Source organism: Perognathus longimembris, chromosome 7 (assembly GCF_023159225.1).
Source record: "Perognathus longimembris pacificus isolate PPM17 chromosome 7, ASM2315922v1, whole genome shotgun sequence".
Classification (NCBI taxonomy): Eukaryota; Metazoa; Chordata; class Mammalia; order Rodentia; family Heteromyidae; genus Perognathus; species Perognathus longimembris.
In genome coordinates, this window is record NC_063167.1 from 70,616,840 (window position 1) to 70,635,759 (window position 18,920).

The 18,920-nt window shown below is 56.2% G+C and overlaps 1 protein-coding gene across 1 annotated transcript; it reads left to right on the forward strand.

The window, feature by feature from the left end:
• The first annotated feature begins 6,481 nt into the window (after positions 1-6,481).
• Positions 6,482-15,613, forward strand: Mab21l3 (mab-21 like 3). The gene is made up of 6 exons (XM_048351848.1): positions 6,482-6,598; positions 12,136-12,276; positions 12,461-12,752; positions 12,833-13,014; positions 13,323-13,517; positions 14,960-15,613. Exons 1-6 carry the CDS (start codon positions 6,551-6,553, stop codon positions 15,191-15,193), a joined length of 1,092 nt encoding a protein of 363 aa, XP_048207805.1. The 5' UTR covers positions 6,482-6,550; the 3' UTR covers positions 15,194-15,613.
• The last annotated feature ends 3,307 nt before the right edge of the window (positions 15,614-18,920 follow it).

Below are 18,920 nucleotides of genomic sequence, written 5' to 3' on the forward strand. Positions count from 1 at the left end.
AGGATCCAGGACAGACATGTCGGGCCTGGCTTCCCAGCACCCTCCTGAGCTGTGTCCCGCCAGCTTCCAGCTTCCCATCATTTCTGGGACTCTAGGTGTGCGCCCCACAGCCCACATCCCTCCGTGGAGATGGGGTCTTGCGGCCTTTCCTGGGCCAGCCTGGAAGTGCTGTCCTCCTGACCTCAGCCTCCCAGGCAGCTCTAGATAACAGGCCTGTGCCATCGCTCCCAGCTGTGGGTGGAGATGGGGTCTTGGGAACTTTTCAGCACAGGCTGGCCTCCAGTCATGCTGCTCCATTTTCAGCCTCCCAAGCAGTTAGAATTAACAGGCAGGGCCTGCCCGTGCCCATGTCTTCCTCAGCAATTCACTGATCTCCGCTTCTACATTGACCAGAGAGCTGCACACATCGTCCCCACGCCGGGAAGCACGCTCTCAGGGCCAAGGGCAGGCCGGGCCCCGATGGAGACCCAGGAGGCTGAGATCCGAGGATCTCAGTCCAGAGCCAGCATGGGCAGGATACTCTGTGAGACCCTTATCCCCAGTTAGTCACAGAAAAAGCTGAAGTGGCGCTGTGGCTCAAGTGGTAGAGTGCTAGCCTTGAGCCTTGGACAGTGCCTGGACCCTGAGTGCAAGCCCCAAGATCGCCACAAAAAGAAAGAGAGAAAGGGAAAGGAAGGAAGGAAGGGAGGGAGGGAGGGAGGGAGGGAGGGAGGGAGGGAGGGAGGGAGGGAGGGAGGGAGGGAGGAAGAAAGGAAGGAAGGAAGGAAGGAAGGAAGGAAGGAAGGAAGGAAGGAAGGAAGGAAGGAGCGAGCCAGGGACAGGGGACAGGAGGGCAGTGTGGCGGGGGCCAGGGACAACTGACCAGAAGGCTGAGGAGGACCGAGGCCAAAGACACATTCTTCCAGCAGAGGGCGCCTGCAGGCACCCACGCCCTCAGTGAACCAGGGAAGTGAAAGCAAATGAGGTTTCCTTAAAGGATAAGGAAGAGGAAACACCTAGGAAATGCTAGGAAATGCTCCCGATGCAGGAAGGAAGAGAAGGCAGTTAACACCAGCTGCCTGGAGGCCATCTTCACATGGCTGCCTGAGAACAGAGGCAAATAACTTTCAGCATAGTTTCCATATACTCACTGCTTTTGGTAGTTCATAACTATGTGTGTAACTTCTTATACTTTCCCAGTGTGTGTGTGTGTGTGTGTGTGTGTGTGTGTGTGTGTGTGTGTGTGGTAGAGCAGTTGCTTAGTATGTGACTTTCTGGGCTTGATCTCGAACACTGTGTAAAAATGTGTATATATGGACATAAATATGTTACGTGAAGTATTTGTGTGTAATAAGTATGCACATAAGTGCTGTATTCTATGGCATTTTTATGTATTGCATATCTCTAGATGTGGGTACAGCTATTTATTGAGCTTTTTTGGCTGGTACTGGGGACTTGCATTCAGGGTCTTACACTCTCCCGTAGGTTTTCTTTCAAGGCTGGTGCTCTACCCCTTAGCCACACCTCTACTTTCAGCTTTTTGCTGATTAATTGGAGACAAGAATCTCCTAGACTTTCCTGCGTAGGCTGGCTTCAGATCAGGATGGATCTCCAGATCTCAGCCGAGTAGCTGGGATCACAGGTGTGAGCCACCAGCACCCGCCCCAACTCTTGCTTAGAAATAATTGCATGAGCACAATTCACAATAGCCAAAATTTGGAAACAACCCAGATGCCCCTCCACAGATGAATGGATCCAAAAAATATGGTACTTATACACAATGGAATACTACATAGCGATTAGGAATGGTGAAATATTGTTATTTGCAGGGAAATGGTCAGAACTCGAACAAATAATGTTGAGTGAGACAAGCCTAGAACACAGAAAACAAAGGGGCATGATCTCCCTGATATATGACTGTTAACAAAGGGAGATGGAGAGACAGTAGAGACCAAGTCTGTGATCACTGTATATGTGCTTGATACATTGTATACTGCATATGGGTCTACCTGACCTAGACAAGGGATGGGAAAACAGGTTGTAAGATACCACAAGAAATGTACACAATGCCCTACTATGTAACTGCACCCTCTTTGCACAGCACCTTGTAAAAAAAAAAAATTTATGTTCAATTGATAATAAAAAAAAAAATTAAAAAAAATAAAAAAAAAAAAAAAAAAAAAAAAAGAAATAATTGCATGACACAAATGGTCATGTTTTATTGTTATTCCTCTATTGGTAGACAACCCCACTGTCTCTGCTACAAGTGGCGCTGTAATAAATACCGTTTGCAGTCATGCAGTAGTCACCCCCCATGCTGCAGTGCAGACAAGCGGCTCTCTGCCTGTTATGTCAGCCGCAGGCCGAAACACGTCAGCTGATAACACATCTGACCACTTATTGCTGAGTTAGAGGATGGGGAGACACACCCAGGGACCTCTGTCTGGGACGCCCCACCTCCTCCCAGCCCCACCTCCTCCCCTCAGTGGTTATGCCCTCCCTCCACGGGGCCCTCTCCTCCCAGTACTCACTTCCCTGATGTAGGCTGGGGCTCCAACCCCCCCCCACACACACACACACATCCCACTCACTTCCCTGGCATGGCTGGGGCTCCATCTGCAGTCTGTGCCAAACTTTCCTTCAGTGACTCAGGTGGACACTGCCAGAGGCCCACTGGCTATATTTGCATGTGTCTGTTACAGGAATTCTTATTTTGTTCCGCTTGGCGTTGTTTGTCTTGTCATGGTCTTGAGCACAGACGGGAGCAGGTAGTCCCTGTGTGCCCCATGTCGGCTGCTTCCTTCCTGTAACCACCTGCCTCCGACAGCTCCAAAACCCAGGTGAACAGTTTCATGGTCACCTGTTGGCCTTGTGAAACAGTGATTAAAAGCCAAGTGTTTCCTGAAACAGCGTTGTCAAAAGCAGGTTGGCTGGGTGCCGGTGGCTCATGCCTGTAATCTCAGCTACTCAGCAGGCTGAAGTCTGAGGATCACGGTTCGAAGCCATGTGGAGTAAGAAAATCTATGAGACTCTTATCTCCAATTAGCCACCCCAAAAAAGCCAGAAGTGGAGCTGTGGTTCAAGTGGTAGAGCACCAACCTTGAGCAGAAAAGCGAGGTGGAGGGGAGGAAGTTTTTTAACTAGAGAGGGAGGGCTGAACATGGAAAATACCTTTTCCTACTTGCTCTGGAATGAAATGGCACTGGAGCCATGTCAGGAGTGGCACTTCCGTGGTTACCGGCCTTCGGTAGAAACAAGCTTCTAATGCCTTCTGGCCTGAGTTATGGAGCAAGGAGAAGACACGCGGGCAGATGGGAATGGAATTGAATATTCGCCCTTCCCTCTGTGCAAATTGTGGTGTGATTTTTGTGTTTCTTTTTGGCAATACCAGGGTTTAACCTCCCAGTCTGGAGCCTGCTCCGCTGGTTCTCTACCACTCAAATCAGGCTTCCAGACCTGCTTTTTGCCGATTATTTTGGAGATGAAGTCTCCAGGCCTTTTGTGCCCAGGCTGGCCTTAAGTTGTGATCCTCAGCTCTCAGCCTTTTCAGTAGCTGGGGTTCCAGGCATGAGCTCCCAGCCCCCAGCTGACCTAGGCCTCTCCTACATCAGCGTGGGCAGCGGGAGCTGGCAGCAGTGGTCCGCATGTTCCCACTCATGGCACACAGGCGTAACAGAAGCAGGGCGCCGGCTTGAGGAGCCGCTGGCTTGCTGTGTGGGGCTCATGCAGAGGCTCCTCCAGGCACACTGGGACAGCAGTGGGACAGACCCAAGTCCCCAAGTGGTCATGACCTCCTTTATCAGTGACTCTGAAAAGGGCACGTGGGGACCGGGCCCTGCCTCTGTGATCTCAAAGAAGGAAGCCACGGACACAGAAGGAGAAGTAAACCAGACAGATCCACTGAAGGGAAGCTGAGCAGAGCTCCTCCAGTCAGGACAGTCCTGAGGGACTGATGTAAAGACATGATGCGTGGCGCAGGGTTCATGGGGGTCTCCAGGAGAGAGCCGCATGACTCCAAGACACCTGGACAGCCCACGGCCTTGTCAGCCCCAGCCCCAGTGTAGGCCACAGGCAGGCGGCACAGCTCTCCACGTGGCCTGCAGCCCCTGAGTGGGCATCCATTCCTGCATGCCTCTGGGGTCCACGCAGGGGTTAGCCTGAGGAGGGATAGAGAGCCTCACTCATTCATTTGTTCAAGCATGAATTCATTTGTTCTTTACCAAGTCCCTGCTGGGAGTTTGTCTGTCCTGGTAGAGGGGAGCTGCTGGCTGCTCTGACACTCTGGGGTGGATCCTTCACCCAGAAGGAACCGGAGTGTGCAGTGTTTGAACAACAACTGCTTCCTGGGCTGGCACCAGGCATGGAGCTGCCCTGAGCACCTCCAGCCTCTTCTTCACCAGACCCAGGCTGCTCAGCTCCTCGTTTTCCCCACTCACATCTGGCCAGCATCTTGGAGCCAGTCTTAGACATTAGGGCAAGAGAAGATTCCAGTTCTCCGGGAGCAAGGGGCAGGACCGCACGGCTGTAAGACATCCAGTGACAGCCTGGTAAGAGAGTCCGGCATCCACGCAGAGGTGCTAGGTAGCCCTGGCCTGTGGGGACACCCCCGTGGCGTGGTGGATGCCTCTGTTCACACTCCCAGGGGACCCCGTGGGTGACGCTCAGAGGTGAATCCCAAAGGAGGCCTCCCCAGGACCCTTGCTCCTTCTACGAAAAACCAATATGGCGCCTTAGTGGGAAGACTGGTGAAAGAGAAGCCAAGAGAAGAAGATTCTGGAATCTTCCTATTCTGAAGCATTTGATATAAAAGAAGGGGGTGATGGATGCAGAGTAAAGACATGATAGACACCACACATGGAGTCCAGGCCACGGGCCGGGGCAGCCAGGCACTCTACCACAATGGTGGGCTGAGAAAATGTGGCGCCTATAGGCCGCGGGATTTCACCATCCGCCAGCAAGAATAAAGTCATGACATTCTCTGTAAAAGGATGGGCCTGGGGAAGGCCATGTTAAGGAAAGTAAGTCAGGCTCAGACAACCAGTGCGGGAGCTAGGCCTACATTAGAAACATGCGTGAAAACACACATGGGGCCCGTGTGCATGCATGCACATGCTGATCACCATAGCATGGTACACTCCGGGGGAGCCATGGGGGGGCCTGCTGAGTTTAACCAAATCCATACCAGGAAGCTCGAGCCTGAGGGGAGGACAGAGAGGGGCTAGGGGAGGGGAGTAAAGAGAGGAAGCGGGGGCAGTCCTCATTTCAGTAAGTGAAAATGGAACAGGCCACTTGAGGGGCTGGAGGAGCTGGGGAGGATGAGGGAAAGGGTGGCCTGAACTGATAGCTCAGTGGAAATCCCTTCAGGCAACTATTTAAAGACAATTTAACCTTTACAGAGAAGCAAAAAAAATTCGCTCCTGTAAGTCAGAAAGGGGGGGATAGGAAAAACCATAGAGGTTTTGAGGGGTGCTGGAGCATCCTGGACAGGATTGGGGGCTGGGCTCTGGCAGGTGGGGTGTGGTCTGAGCTCCGTTTTGCTTCCTCCTGGCACTGTCTGGGACGGTATGCAAATCCCAGCCTGGCTGCTACGCAGACAAGGGTTGGGTGGAGCTGAGGGCAGGCTGCCCTACTGGGCATTCCCACAGCAGCCGGGACCCTCGCCAGCCCCAGGGGATCTGGTTGCCATGATTTTTTTTTTCTATAGTAAAAGTAGCCCCAGCCAGCCAGGCGGGGTCCTGACTGGCTGAATTGTTGGCCAGCCCAGGTGAGAGTTACTGGCAAAACCAGCCCAAGTGTCTCCTCACTCTCAGAGCCTGTTTATGCCGCTTTGTTCTGAGTGCCAGCTTTCAATGGGAAGAGGGAAATTACATCCACAGGTCAGGAGGTGAGCCAGGGGATCCCTGCCTGGCCATTCTTCTCTCTCTCTCTCTCTCTCTCTCTCTCTCTCTCTCTCTCTCTCTCTCTCTGTGTGTGTATGTGTGTGTGTGTGTGTGTGTGTGTGTGTGTGTGTGTATTTCTCTGTCTTTCCCTTGCCACTGTCTTTTTCTGCCTGCCTGTCTGTCTGTCTGTCTCTCCCTCTCTCTGCACAGGTGCACGGTGTGGACCTGTGTCTGAGCTTTTGCCAGTGTCCACCATTGACTGGATTGATCGGCAATGCCCTGCTCCTGTCTGTGGCCATTGCCCACTTTGCAATGTCCTGTTTGTTTATTGTAAAGACTTGGGGTGCAGGCTGTTTACGGTCAACAGGCCGAGGAGGGAGGAGAGAAGGGGAGAGGAGGGGCCAGCTGTGGCTTGCTGTCCATGGAACTGGAGAGGACCCAGGTGGGGACTGGGGCTCAGAGGCGGCCCCCACTCCCAGTGGGAGACAGGATGGAATCCGGTAGGGCTGGCCGCAATGACGGTGCCATCCCTCCTTTTGAATTGCTGTTTTCATTCTTCAGAAGTTAGCAGATCGAGCGTCCCCACGTGGGCAGGACGGCCGGAGCAGAGCTGCCAGGTCCCAGTTGCGTCCAGCACCCAGGGTGCCATCCTCCGACGAGGGGCTGCCCTGCTCAGGATCCTCCAGGAAACCATGAGATCCCTCCCCGGGGAAGACCTGGAAAGTTGCCTGCTGGACAAGGTAAGCAACCCAATGGCCACAGCCACTGCTCCAGAAAGTTCCTCCCTGCGTGGAACAGGGTGGACAATGCCCCCCCCCCACACACACCTCAAACCTAGGACCACGCCGGGGCAAGCCCAGGACCCGGATGGCCACAGTTGGGTCTTAGGGCAGGGCTGATGTGGCTGTGTTGGGTGTGGACACAGACCCCAGCTGTGGCATCATTCCTGTGTCCATGTGTGTCCCCAGCAAGCCACCAAACCAGCCCGAGCCTCAGTTTACTTCTCTGTAAAATGGGTGGGAATAGCAGGAGATTAATAGGGCCACTAGGAAAAGGAACAAGTGAAGTTAAGACAGGCAGACCTTTTTTTTTTTTGCCAGTCCTGGGCCTTGGACTCAGGGCCTGAGCACTGTCCCTGGCTTCTTTTTGTTCAAGGCTAGCACTCTGCCACTTGAGCCACAGTGCCACTTCTGGCCATTTTCTGTATATGTGGTGCTGGGGAATCGAACCAAGGGCTTCATGTATACAAGGCAAGTGCTCTTGCCACTAGGCCATATCCCCAACCCCCAGGCAGACCTTTTTAAAACCCAAAACACTGGAGCTGGGCACTGGTGGCTCATGCCTGTAATTCTAGCTACTCAGGAGGCTGAGATCTGAGGATCGCGATTCAAAGCCAGCCTGGGCAGGAAAGTCCACTAGACTCTTATCTCCAATGAACCACCACAAAACCAGAAGTTGCACTATGGCTCAAAGTAGAAAAGCACTAGCCTTGAGCAAAAAAGCTCAGGTACAGTGCCCAGGCCCTGAGTTCAAGCCCCACAACTGATAGGAGAAAAACAAAAACCTAAAGCACTGGTGCTTCAGGAGGACTGGAATCAATAACCTCAAAACCCCCAGCATCACGCCTGTCAACCTAGCTACTCAAGAGGCTGAGATCTGAAGATTGAGGTTCAAAGCCAGCCAGGGCAGGAAAGTCTGTAAGACTCTTACCTCCAATGAACCAGCAAAAAGCCAGATGTGGAGCTGTGGCTCAAGTGATAGAGCACCATCATTGAGTAAAAATGCCAGTCAAGAGTGTGCGGCCATGAGCTTAAGCCCCATATAGCTGAGAAAAAGAAACCCCAAATCTTTATGGAAGAGGAGGGAAGAAGAGTGTAGAAATTGCCCGAAGGCTGGGATGTGTTTAGGACCTAATGAAGTCCCGTGCTGTCAGGCTGGCTGGCTCGTAGCTTGCAGGACCTCAGCTAGCGGGTGCCGGAGCTGTGTGGCACCCCCATTTCCTTCCCTGACCAAGTTCCCACTGAGCTAAGGAACCCTGGGCTGCTGGAAAAAGGAGGGGTGCTCGCTCTGTGGGGAGAAGCGTGGGGGTGCGGGCTCTTAGTGACGAGGTGGTGAGGGCTGCAGGGGCCCCATGCACGGAAGCGGCCTCACTCGCTCGCCTTGTCACTGGGCAGTGGAGTGATCCGCACTTTCTGAGCCTCGGTTTCTCCTCTGTGGCTGGGGAAAGAACTTGGTGGGGACAGAGGAGCCCTGTCCTCAGCCAGGACACAGAAATCCCAGCTCCATGATGCACCACTGCAGCACCTATGAGTGTCCACTCTTTGGGCTCGTGGAGAGCTGGCGGGGTGGTGGGGGGGAGGTGGAGGGGAGCACTGGCCCCTGATGAACTTGAATCTCATCCTCTCTCCATTACCAGCCCCTGGGGCCAGAGGTGGTGGCTGTGGCCTTGGCCTTTGCCAATTATTGGGTTATGGTGATTCCTGAATGCAAGACCTCACTTCCTGTTTTCTGGAAGGAAATTCCCATGGTCATGGTAGTCATGGGGTAGATAAACAGACCACTGCCCTGGGTGTGGCCAGCGGTGGGTCCTACATGTCCCCGCCCAGGGCCAGTGTGTCGCAACACCATGAGTCACCACAGTGTGAGGGTGATAAGGATCAATCTTGAATCCCCGATCATTTATACATGAAACAGGAAGTGGTTCACAGACGTGAACTATTAATAGCAAAGGATGGTTTCTGGGACAACAGGAGGCTGTGGTCAGGAAGGGGGGGGGGGTTCTCCAGAATGGGGTGTGTGTGTGTGTGTGTGTGTGTGTGTGTGTGTGTGTGTGTGTGTGTGTTTGAGGGAGGCACACTGGTAGCTCCATGGCTGAATCAGCTGGGTCAGTGCAGCAGGTGAGCTTCAACCCCCCAGCATGGGCCCTGGTTCTGTCCATTCACACGTGGACTCTTAGAGGAACGCAGCTGTGTTCGCTGATTCAGTCAGCACAGGCAGGAAGTGCCCATGGATGCCACCCTGGTCCTCTTTGGACAGAACTGTGTGACAGGTCTGCCTTCCTAAATTATCCCCCGGCCGCTGAAACCTATGTGAACCCTTTTCCTTCCTGGAAAGAAATTCAGTAAGGAGGGCAAGGGCACCTTCAGGCTGCAGCGCTTTAGTCTGTGTCCTGGGCTTTGAGAGACAATGAAGAGACTCAGAGATTGGGTGTGGAGGGCTTCTACATGTGGTTCAGCTGCCATCTCCCCATCTCCTCCATCTCCCTCATCTTCCCATCTCTCATGTCTCCATCTCCCCATCTCTCCCATTTCCCCCATCTCCCTGTCTCCCCCGTCTCCTTGTGTCCCATCTCCCCCATCTCCCCATCTCCTCATCTCCCCCATCTCCCCTTCCCCCCACCCCCCCCCATCTCCCCATCTCCCTGCCAGCCAGCTCACTCTGGGGAGGCTGACTGCATAGTATGTCTGCAGAGGTCACAGCCCATGGCCACAGAAGTGAGCAGGATGGGGCCACCTGTGGCTCAGCGTGTGGACGCAGCCCTTGGCACGGCTGTGGACACGGCTGGTGGTCACAGGTCTCTGAATTCTCAGACTCAGGAGTGATGGGGCTCATTTGCTGATTCTGTTTGTGACTGACCTTCACTGAGCAAGCTAAGGGGGACTGGGGCTGCCCCAGGTGACCCCAGGCAGTGGGTGAACTCCAGCTGCGTGGAAGGTGTGCTGTGCCTGCCCCTGGGGAAAAGCTGCCATCGGTGGGTAGACCCATAGCACCTGCTCGCCGCCTCCCCTCCCTGCCTTCCCCAGCTCCCCTTTCCTCCCCCTCCCTCGGCCCTTCTCAGAATTTCTGTCTCTTCTCCCTGTCCCGCTCTGTTTCATTGGAGTCCCTCTCTCCTGGGTTCATGACTTGGTGGATGTAGAGGCCAGCCCTGATCTCTGGCTCCCTCTAGAGCACGCTGGCAGCAGGTGCTGTTTCCCCGCCACTCACTGCTGTGATGGGTCCTCCCCCCCCCCCCCCCACACACACATTGTTTTTGAGACAGTCTTGTCTGTGTAGCCCAGGCCTCCCACCTCCCAAGTGCTGGGATGGCACCGCCAGGCCCGGGTCCTGTGTTACTTCATCTTAGGTTACCTGTGCTTACATTCGTGCTTTCCCCCTCACACCTGGTCAGAGGTCCAGGCTTGCTCAGGCTTCAGTGCTCCTGTGAGGATGGAAAATACAACCAGCTGGGGAAACTGCCTGAGCTCCCCTGAAAGCCCACCTCAGACCCCAGCTCCCACCCAGAGCCCTGAGAGACGCTGGAGAATGTTCCAGAATGGAGCCAGCCCAGTGGAGTCCTCCAGCCTCATGGGCCCCCACGCGGGGCCTTCCCACTGTGTCACAGAGCCTTGGGGATCTAAGCCCACAGCTGGTCCCCCAAACCAGCAGGCACCTCTGCCACCCCACACCCCTTCCCTTCCCGTGTGTCTGCACCCCCTTTCCCTTCCTGTCTCTGGGGCACTCCTGGGAATTTCTGGCCCCTGGCTTCTGCCTTTGCATGTCTCTGCCTGCCCAGGAAGTCCTGCGTGCCGTCTGCCCTTCCATGACTCTGCCTGCCTGGGAAGTCCTGCTGTGCCCTTGCGGTCTAGGCCAAGTCTATGGGGCATTTTTCAGGAGCCTGCTAGATCCTTGTGGTTTGCCCTTATTTGCCGAACTTGTTTTGTATTGCGCACCAGAGTTGGGGCTTGAACTTGTGGCCCAGGAGCCAACTCTTAGCTTCTTCACTCAAGGCTGGTGCTCTACCACTCTAGCCATAGCCCTACTTCTGGCTTCCCGATGGGTAACTGGAGGTAAGAGGCTCGTGGACTTTACTGCCCAGGCTGGCTTTGAACCACAGTCTTCAGATCTCAGCCTCCTGAATGGCTGGAATGACTGGCTGGGGCCCCCGTGGCTGACAGGAAGCAGGAAATGTTTTGACTTGTTCTGGCTATGTTGAGGGGTTTGTGGGTGTCTCAAAGTGAAGTGGGCCTGTGCATTGCAGCCCCTCCCACTTTCTTTCTCTGTGCTGCTTTGGGGTGTCCTGCCCGTTGTCTCTTTTGCACCTCCATTCTCTCTGGATGTTCTAGTTTCTGTGTCCTCATCCACAGTCAGAGACACTCAGACCCATACTATGGGGAAGGTCTAGGAGCAAAGGAGGACACTTCTCAGCGGTGGGGGGCTGGGGTGGGGCTCCCCTCAGTGGGGGGGGGCCAAGGTGGGGGGACCCCTCAGTAGTGGGGGTTTGGGTGGGGCCATGGTGGGGGGACCCCTCAACAGTAGAGATTTGGGGTGCTGTATCTTGGGGGGCCAGGGTGAAGGGGACCCCTCAGCAGTGGGGTTATGGGGTAGGGGCCAGGGTGAGGGGACCTTTCAGCAGTATGGGGCTAGGGTATGGGGGGGGAGCCCCTCAGTGGTGGGGGTTTGGGGTGCAGTGTCTTGGGGATCCCTTCAGTGGGATGAGGCTGGGGCTCTGCCCTCCCTGGTGAAGGGTTCGATGCTCACTGTTCAGTTCCTATCCAGCAGGATCCCACGCTGTTTCCTCCTCCTGGTGTCATGAGCAGCAGGACATGCTGATGGGATGCTCTCCTTCCTTTCCAGATTCTTCTGCCAACCCTTCCTTTCTCTCCCTCAGGCTCCCACCCCAGGGGCTTTGGTCAGCACCAAACATCCCACAGGGTACCCCGCACTCCGCTGGCCATTATAGTAGTCTCTAGTCTGAGTCTGCTGGCTCCTTGTTCTAATTCACTATCCTTCATCAAAGCTGCTAAGACACACGCGCACACACCCACACCCTGTATTTCCCAGGGAAGGACAAGAATCTCAGCCTGTTTACTGTGGTCCTGGTCTTGCTGTGACCCCAGTATTGAATCACAGAGCTGAGCGCGGTGGCGCACATCTGCAATTCTAGCTGTTCCAGAGGCTGAGATCTGGGGACTGTGGGACAAAGCCAGCCTAGGAAGAAACTCTGAGATTCTTATCCCTCCATTAACCAGCAAAAAGCCAGAAGTGGGGGCATGGCTCAAGTGGTAGAGTGCCAGCCTTGAGCAACAACAACAATAACAAAAAAAAACAAACGGTGCGAACTTGAGGCTCTGAGTTCAAGCCCAGGACTAGCACAAAACATAACACAAAAACCATCCGGTCACAGTGAGACGCAGCCTGGCCTCCCCGGGTCCCCCAGTCCGGGTCCAGCACCCTGCTGTCACCCCGCTGTTGTCTCCTGTCACACAACAATAACCGCGTGGCATACCCCCTCCCCCAGGCGGGCCTGAGGTGCCAGCAGATCTCCCAGATGGTGCAGGAGGTGCAGAAGGTCGTCCACTGCCTCACCACGGAAATCAGCCGCCAGGATGTCCGGTTCCAAGCCGTGCCATGCTCTGATGGGTATAACGAAAACATCAAGGTCAGCCGGCTGCGCCCTGACACCTGGTGGGGGGGTCTGCCCGGGCTGCTTTTCTGTCCACTCAGCCAGGCAGAGGTGCGTGGTCAGCTCAACCGCCCGGCCCAGGATGGTCGGCCTCACCCAGGCCTGTGTGGCTGCCACCCGGGGCGCATCCGCTTCCCTCTCCTCTCCTCTCCCGACCCAGGTCTTAGCGCCCCGGCAGCTGCTGGTCACTGTGCCGGTGAAAGGCCTGGCTGGCTACCGGGAGGCCCGGGCGCAGCGCTGGCGCTACTACTCGCTGCAGGGCGCCCGGCTGCCATGCCCGCTGCGGGCACCCGAGGGGCTGGCGCAGTGGCTGGAGGTAGAGCAGTTCTCCAAGCCCCTGTGGCAGTGGCACGAGGCGGACGTGAACACCGAGGGCGACGTGGTGCCCGCCAAGGTGCTGCAGGTGTTCCGGAAGCTGGTGGAGAATGCCCTTGGGGCCTGCCGCCTGGCTGGTAAGCAGGGAGGGGGAGTGGTGCTGTGGGAGGGCACCCCCCCCCGTCCCTGGCTCCCCTCACTGTGCTGTGACCCTCAGGCACGGCCAGCTTCCTGGGAGACTGCGCCCCAGCCGTCTGGGTGGCAGTGGAGACAGGCTCCGGCCCGGTGGCCGTGGAGCTGGCCCCCGCCGTGGAGGTCCCCAGAGCCTGGCCGGAGAAGTCGCGGTGGCCTCGGTGTCTGCGGCGCTGGCCGCCCCTGGAGACAGTGCAGTGTGTCAAGGTACCTGTTAAGAGGGGTGCCAGCCAGCCCACGCGGCCTCCCAGGGAAAACTGGGGTCACTCAAAGAGAGGGCACAGCCCAGAGGCCATCAGAACAACAGCCTGGTCCCCCATACTCAAAGACCTGCAGGCCGAGGCCCAGGGAAGGGAGCTTCTGCCCTGACCCCAGGCCTCCTCCAGCCCCCGTGTCCCACAAGCTGCCCCAGCCCCTCCGTCCCCTGCCCCCAGGCGTCCTCTGTCCCCCATGTTCCGCAAGCTGCCCCAGCGCGCTGTCTTATCCCCCCGCCCCCCACCCCCGTCTCCCCGCAGTCATTCGGGTTCAGCTTGGTGGCCCTCGGCAGCTACCACTGGCAGCTGAGCTTCCCGCAGGCGGAGCGGGCGCTGCTGGCGCAGATGGATGAGGACGGGGGCTGTCGCCGCCTGTGCCTGCGGCTCCTGAAGCAGCTGACGGAGGACGTGTGGTGTCCCGGGCCCAGGCCGGTCATCACTGCCCAGCACCTGGAGGTGACCGCAGGGAGAGGCTGGGCGGGGGTGGCTGGGGGGGTGGACTCGGCCACACAGAGCCCCGGGGCTGTGCGCCTGGCCCTGTGCATGGCGTCCCGAGTGGCCACAAGGTTCCTGGGTGGCGGAAATGCCCAGTGCTTAGCCGAGCACTTGTTATGTGTGCTTTGAGATCTCAGCCGGTAACTGCTACCCGCTCTGCGACCCCCCCTCTGCCCTTCACCCTGCGGCGCCCGCGCTTGGCTTTAGCTCCCACAAAGCTAAGAAAACTTGTTTTCAGTTTGCACAGAGGAGGGAGGCCCTGTCTCCATGCCTGGCTGATCTGTTAACACAAAGGCCTCTAGTACCGTCCATGTCTGTGCCTGTGACAGGACTTCATTCTTCTTGATGGCTGGGTAGTGCCCCATGGACCTGCGCCGCCTCTTCTCTATCCAGCCCACTGCTGGTGGCGTGTAGCGAATTCCAGAGCTTTCCACAGCTGGAAAGGGACGCAGGGAGCAACGCTCACACCCCGCTGCGTGCTCACCAGTGGAGTGTTAGTTAATGAACGCTGACGTGCTTGGGGAAGGAAAGGAGAGTGGTACTTGGGGGAGGGTCGGGCTAAGGGCAAGCCACCGGCAGGGGCAGGACCTGGCGGGACAGGTGGGACAGGCTGCGGTGGAGGAGATGACGGCAGTGGGGAGATGACAGACGGCTTCCCTGAGGGCCGGTGGGCCAGCTGGGCGGTTTGTGGTGAGAGGCAGAGTTCAGCCTAGACAAGCTGAGGCCAACAAACGGTGTAGGGCAGGTCAGAAGTCTGGGCCAGCACTAGGGGTGGCCACAGAGAAAGAACCATCCAGAAAGCTCCAGAGAGCAAGAGGCAGGATAAGGGCTGTGTGCAGCACTGGGAGAAAGCCCCAAGTGGGGGCGGGGGGCGGACCCACTTCCAAACCCGGGCTCAAAAGAAGAGAATGGGCAGAGAGAAAATGGGGCTCACGCCTGGCATCCAGCTATGCCGGAGGTTGAGATCTGAGGGTCATGGTTCAAAGCCAGCCCCGGCAGAAAAGCCCATGGGACTCTGATTTCCAATGAACCACCAGAAAACTGGAAGTGGTGCTGTGGCTCGAGTGGCAGAGTTAGCCTTGAGCAAAAATGCTTAGGAATAGCGCCCAGGCCCTGAGTTCAAGCCCCAGGACCGGCACAAAAAAAAAAATAAAAGAGCTTCCTCAGGCCTAGAGCTTCTGGGAGGCAGGGCCCAGGCTTGTGGAGAGCCAGCCCCAACTAGGCCAAGTGGCAGAAGCAGACAGGGAGGGGAGGAACTTAGGAGGTAGAGTTTCCTCATGGAGCCTCTGCCCATGTGGTGGCTGGAGGTGGGGCGGGGACTGGCGGGGGATGAGACCCGGTGATGCCACTCCTCCCCCTGCTCCCCCTTCTCTCTCCCTCCTCCCCCTCCTCCCTTCCTGCAGACAGTGCTCTTCTGGACGTGTGAGAAGCACCCTCAGCGGAAGGCCTGGCGGGCGCCGGGCCCCGCCCTCCTACGCCTGGTGAGGAAGCTGCACAAGTGTGCGAGCCAGCGCCTCCTCAGACACTACTTCATGCCCCAGAGCAACCTCCTGCAGTCCGCCAGCCCTGTGGAGCTGGACTGTGTGGCCAGCAAGCTGGCCTTCTTCCTGAAGAACCCCTGCCTCAGTTTACCCTGAGGCTTCCGCTGCACCCCACCCAACCTGCAGTGCTGTGACTGTGGTGCTGGGGGACCTGTCAGGGAGTGGGCGGTGAGCACTCCCTGCCCCGCCCAGGCCAGCCCCAGCCAGCCTCCCGGCCACTGGGCCTGCGCTGCTGCCGGTCTGACTCTGTTTCCCCATCTGGTGGAGAGTGGAAGAACCCCACCGCCAACACCACCATCGCTCTTCTTTACGCAAAGAGGCCCTGAGGCTCCCTATTCTAAGTAAGCAGGAAGAAGCAAGGGTGGAGGCATGGCTCACATGGTAGAGCACCAGCAGCACACAACAGTGAACGAAGCAAACAGAAGGCCATGAGTTCAAGCCCTGGTGCTGGCAAAAAACCCGAACACCTGAAGCTCCTTACTATGACCTTGCATGAAATGACCTTGGTGCTACTTATCCATCAGTGCAGTCCTTTCCCCAGTTCATTCATTCATTCATTCATGATTCATTGCTGTGTAGAAGTCAAAAAAGAGGCAGGTGCTGGATGGGGTGTCCCCCACTGGTGAAGACAGGAAATGGGGAACACATCCATAAACTCCTTCACTACACCTGGAAACAGAAGATCCTGGGGACACAGCTGCCCAGCAGGCCTGGGCAGGGGGGGGGGGGGTCCTGTGGGGTCACTCAGTGTGGACAGGGGCATGGAGGGCTGGGGTCCCTCAAATGATGCCCCTGGGCCCAAGGCTCCTGCATTTCATTTGCTCAAGGCTGGCGCTCGATCGCTTGAGCCACAGCACCACAGCCTTTTCTGAGTAGGTTAGTGGAAACAGCAGTCTCAAGGACTTTCCTGCCCAGGCTGGCTTCAAACCTTGATCCTCGGATTCAGCCTCCAGAGTAGCTGGGATGAAAGTCATGAGCCACCAGCATCAGGCACAAAGCCATTTGTTAAACCATGAACCCATCATTTCATGGAGCTTCATAGTGGAAGATAAAACAATAATCTTTTTTTTTAATTTTTTTTTTTTGGCCAGTCCTGGGCCTTGGATTCAGGGCCTGAGCACTGTCCCTGGCTTCTTTTTGCTCAAGGCTAGCACTCTGCCACTTGAGCCACAGCGCCACTTCTGGCCGTTTTCTGTATATGTGGTGCTGGGGAATCGAACCTAGGGCCTCATGTATACGAGGCAAGCTCTCTCGCCACTAGGCCATATCCCAGCCCGATAAAACAATAATCTTTCTTTCTTTTTTTGGTGGTGGTGGAGCTTGAACTCTGGGCCCGGGCACTGTTCCTGAGCTCTCCAGCTCACGGCTAGTGCTCTAGCACTTGAGCCAGAGTGCCACTTCCTGTTTTCTGGTGGTTAATTGGAGATAAGAGTCTCATAGACTTTCCTGTCTGGGCTGGCTTTGAACCTTGATCCTCAGATTTCAGCCTCCGGAGTAGCCGGGTTGATAGATGCGAGCCTGTGGTGCCCGGCTACAGTAATCATTTTTTGAGTACTGTAAGTAAATGTTGAGATCCACTCAGCAGTTCCCTGGGAAATGGCCGAAGACAAATCTCAGCAACTGCCAGCGGTCCCCGCGTGCAGCGTGAGCGGGCGGCTAGCGGGCCTGGTCCCTGTCCTTTAACTCGCTGCGGACCCCTGGATGGCCGAGGCCTCGTTCTGAGACTGCGTCAGTGGGACACGTTTTGTTCTTTGCTTTTTCAAGTGTGTGGTGTCTTTATTTTTTTTTATTTTGTTAGGTCTTTCTATTTTTCTAGTTTTTAACAAAAACACCTTCAATTGTGCAAAGAGGTTTCCATTCAGCATGTCAGTTTGTGACTACACCCCAACCTGTTTAATGTCACCACCCCTTCTGTCGCCCTCCCACCCTCTCCAGCCCCAAATGACCTCCCTCCATCTTCACACATGGACATTAAATGTGATGACTGCACCCCCTCCTCCCTCCCCCCCTCCATCCCCTCCTCTCTCCATCCCCTCCCCTCCATCCCTTCCCCCTTTCCCCCTCCTCCCTCTCTCTCCTCCCCCATCCCCTCCCCCTCCATCCCCTCCCCTCTCCCCCTGTATCCCATCAGCCTCTCCTGGAAGACATGTGTCAGCTCCTGGGTATCAGTTTTGTGGGGGGTTTTTGTTAAATTTCTATTGTCAAACTGAGGTACAGAGAGGGTTACACTTTCATACGTTAGGCATTGGATACATTTCTTGTACTGTTACCTCCTCCCTCATTCCCCCCTTGGGTATCAGTTTTGTTAGACCCCATGGCCGAATCCTTCTTGTGGCCGCCATGCTTTCGGTGTGTGCGCCTGGGCAGCGCCTGGTGTACATTGTCACATGTGTTCATATTCTAGATGGAGCTTCCGCGTAGGAGAGGAAGCATGCGCCCTTTGTCTCTCTGAGCAGCAGCCTGTCCACTTTCTTGCTAAAAAACTAAGCCCCAAGAGAATCAATAACCCAAATAAGAAGTGGGGAGATGAGCCAATAAAAACTTTTCAGAAAAAGAATAAAAATGGCTGATGGTCCTATGAAGGCCTGTTCAACTTCCCTGGCCATGGAGAAGGCCCGAGTCAGACACCACGGACACGTCTCACCCACGTGGAACAGCCGAGCTGAGGAGCACAACCAACCCACAGCAGGGCTGCCAGGGACACGGGGGGGGGGGGCGGCGGCACAGAGCCCCCACATGGGGCCTCAGCAGCCCAGCCCACAGCCCGCGGCTCCTGTCCACACACAACACAGCCCAGCTTCATGTGCACACTGGTCACCACAGCCAAGGTGTGGAGATGGCCCAGGTGCCAGAAGAGTGAGACACGCACACGTGTGAACACACATCCATCCATCCTGGAGAATAATACTGATGGTTTTTATGATGCAAATGTCTTGGGCAAGGTTAAAAACAGTTACACTGTCACTGTGTCGCAAGTGAAAATCAGCCACACACACACGCAGACACATGCACACACACCAATGCACAGCTGGTTGTGCTGCAGAGTCCACGTGTGTCCTGTGTGCAGGAGCAGCTGGCACAGCTCACCCTTCTAGCCCCTTCTCCCTGTCCCTAGCAGCCCTGAGGCGAGGGGAAGGGGGAGGGATGCCTGCTGTGCACTCATTTGGCCAGCAGAGGGCAGGCGGAGCCCACAGGTGCGAGCCAGGCGCTGCTCCCTTCCCAGAGCCCTTGCGTCACCCATGGCTCTGCCTGCAGCCATCCAAGCAGGGACGGGGGGTGGGAGGATGGGGGGCTCCTGGGGCCGTATGCCCCTCTTTCTGCTTGGAGCCGTGCGTGGTCACACGAGCCTCCAGGCCGTGTTTGCAGGGCACTGCCCAGGGCGGCCCTTTGTGCTAGCCGGCTGTATCTGCCTTTTCCACCCCCCTGTGTGATCCCAGCATGGACCCCAACCCCAGAGCCGCTCCACAGGGAGGCCCCAGCAGTGGGGACCCCCATATGTGGCCTCCAGAACAAAGAGAACATAAGGTGGTTGATCTTGTAAACCAGCGTGAATTCATTTTTGTGTGTGCCGGTACTGGGGCTTGAACTTGGGGCCTGGGTGGACTCCCTCAACTTTTTCACTCCAGGATGGTGCTTTACCACTTGAGCCACAGCTCCACTTGCGGATCCTTACTGGTTCACTGAAGATAAGAGTCTCGTGGCCTTTCCTGCCCAGGTTGGCTTGGAGCTGCGATCCTCAGAGCTCAGGCTCCTGAGGAGCTGGGATTACAGGCGTGAGCCCCCATGCCCGGCTTATCACTGAGTGACCTGATGAGCTGAAGAA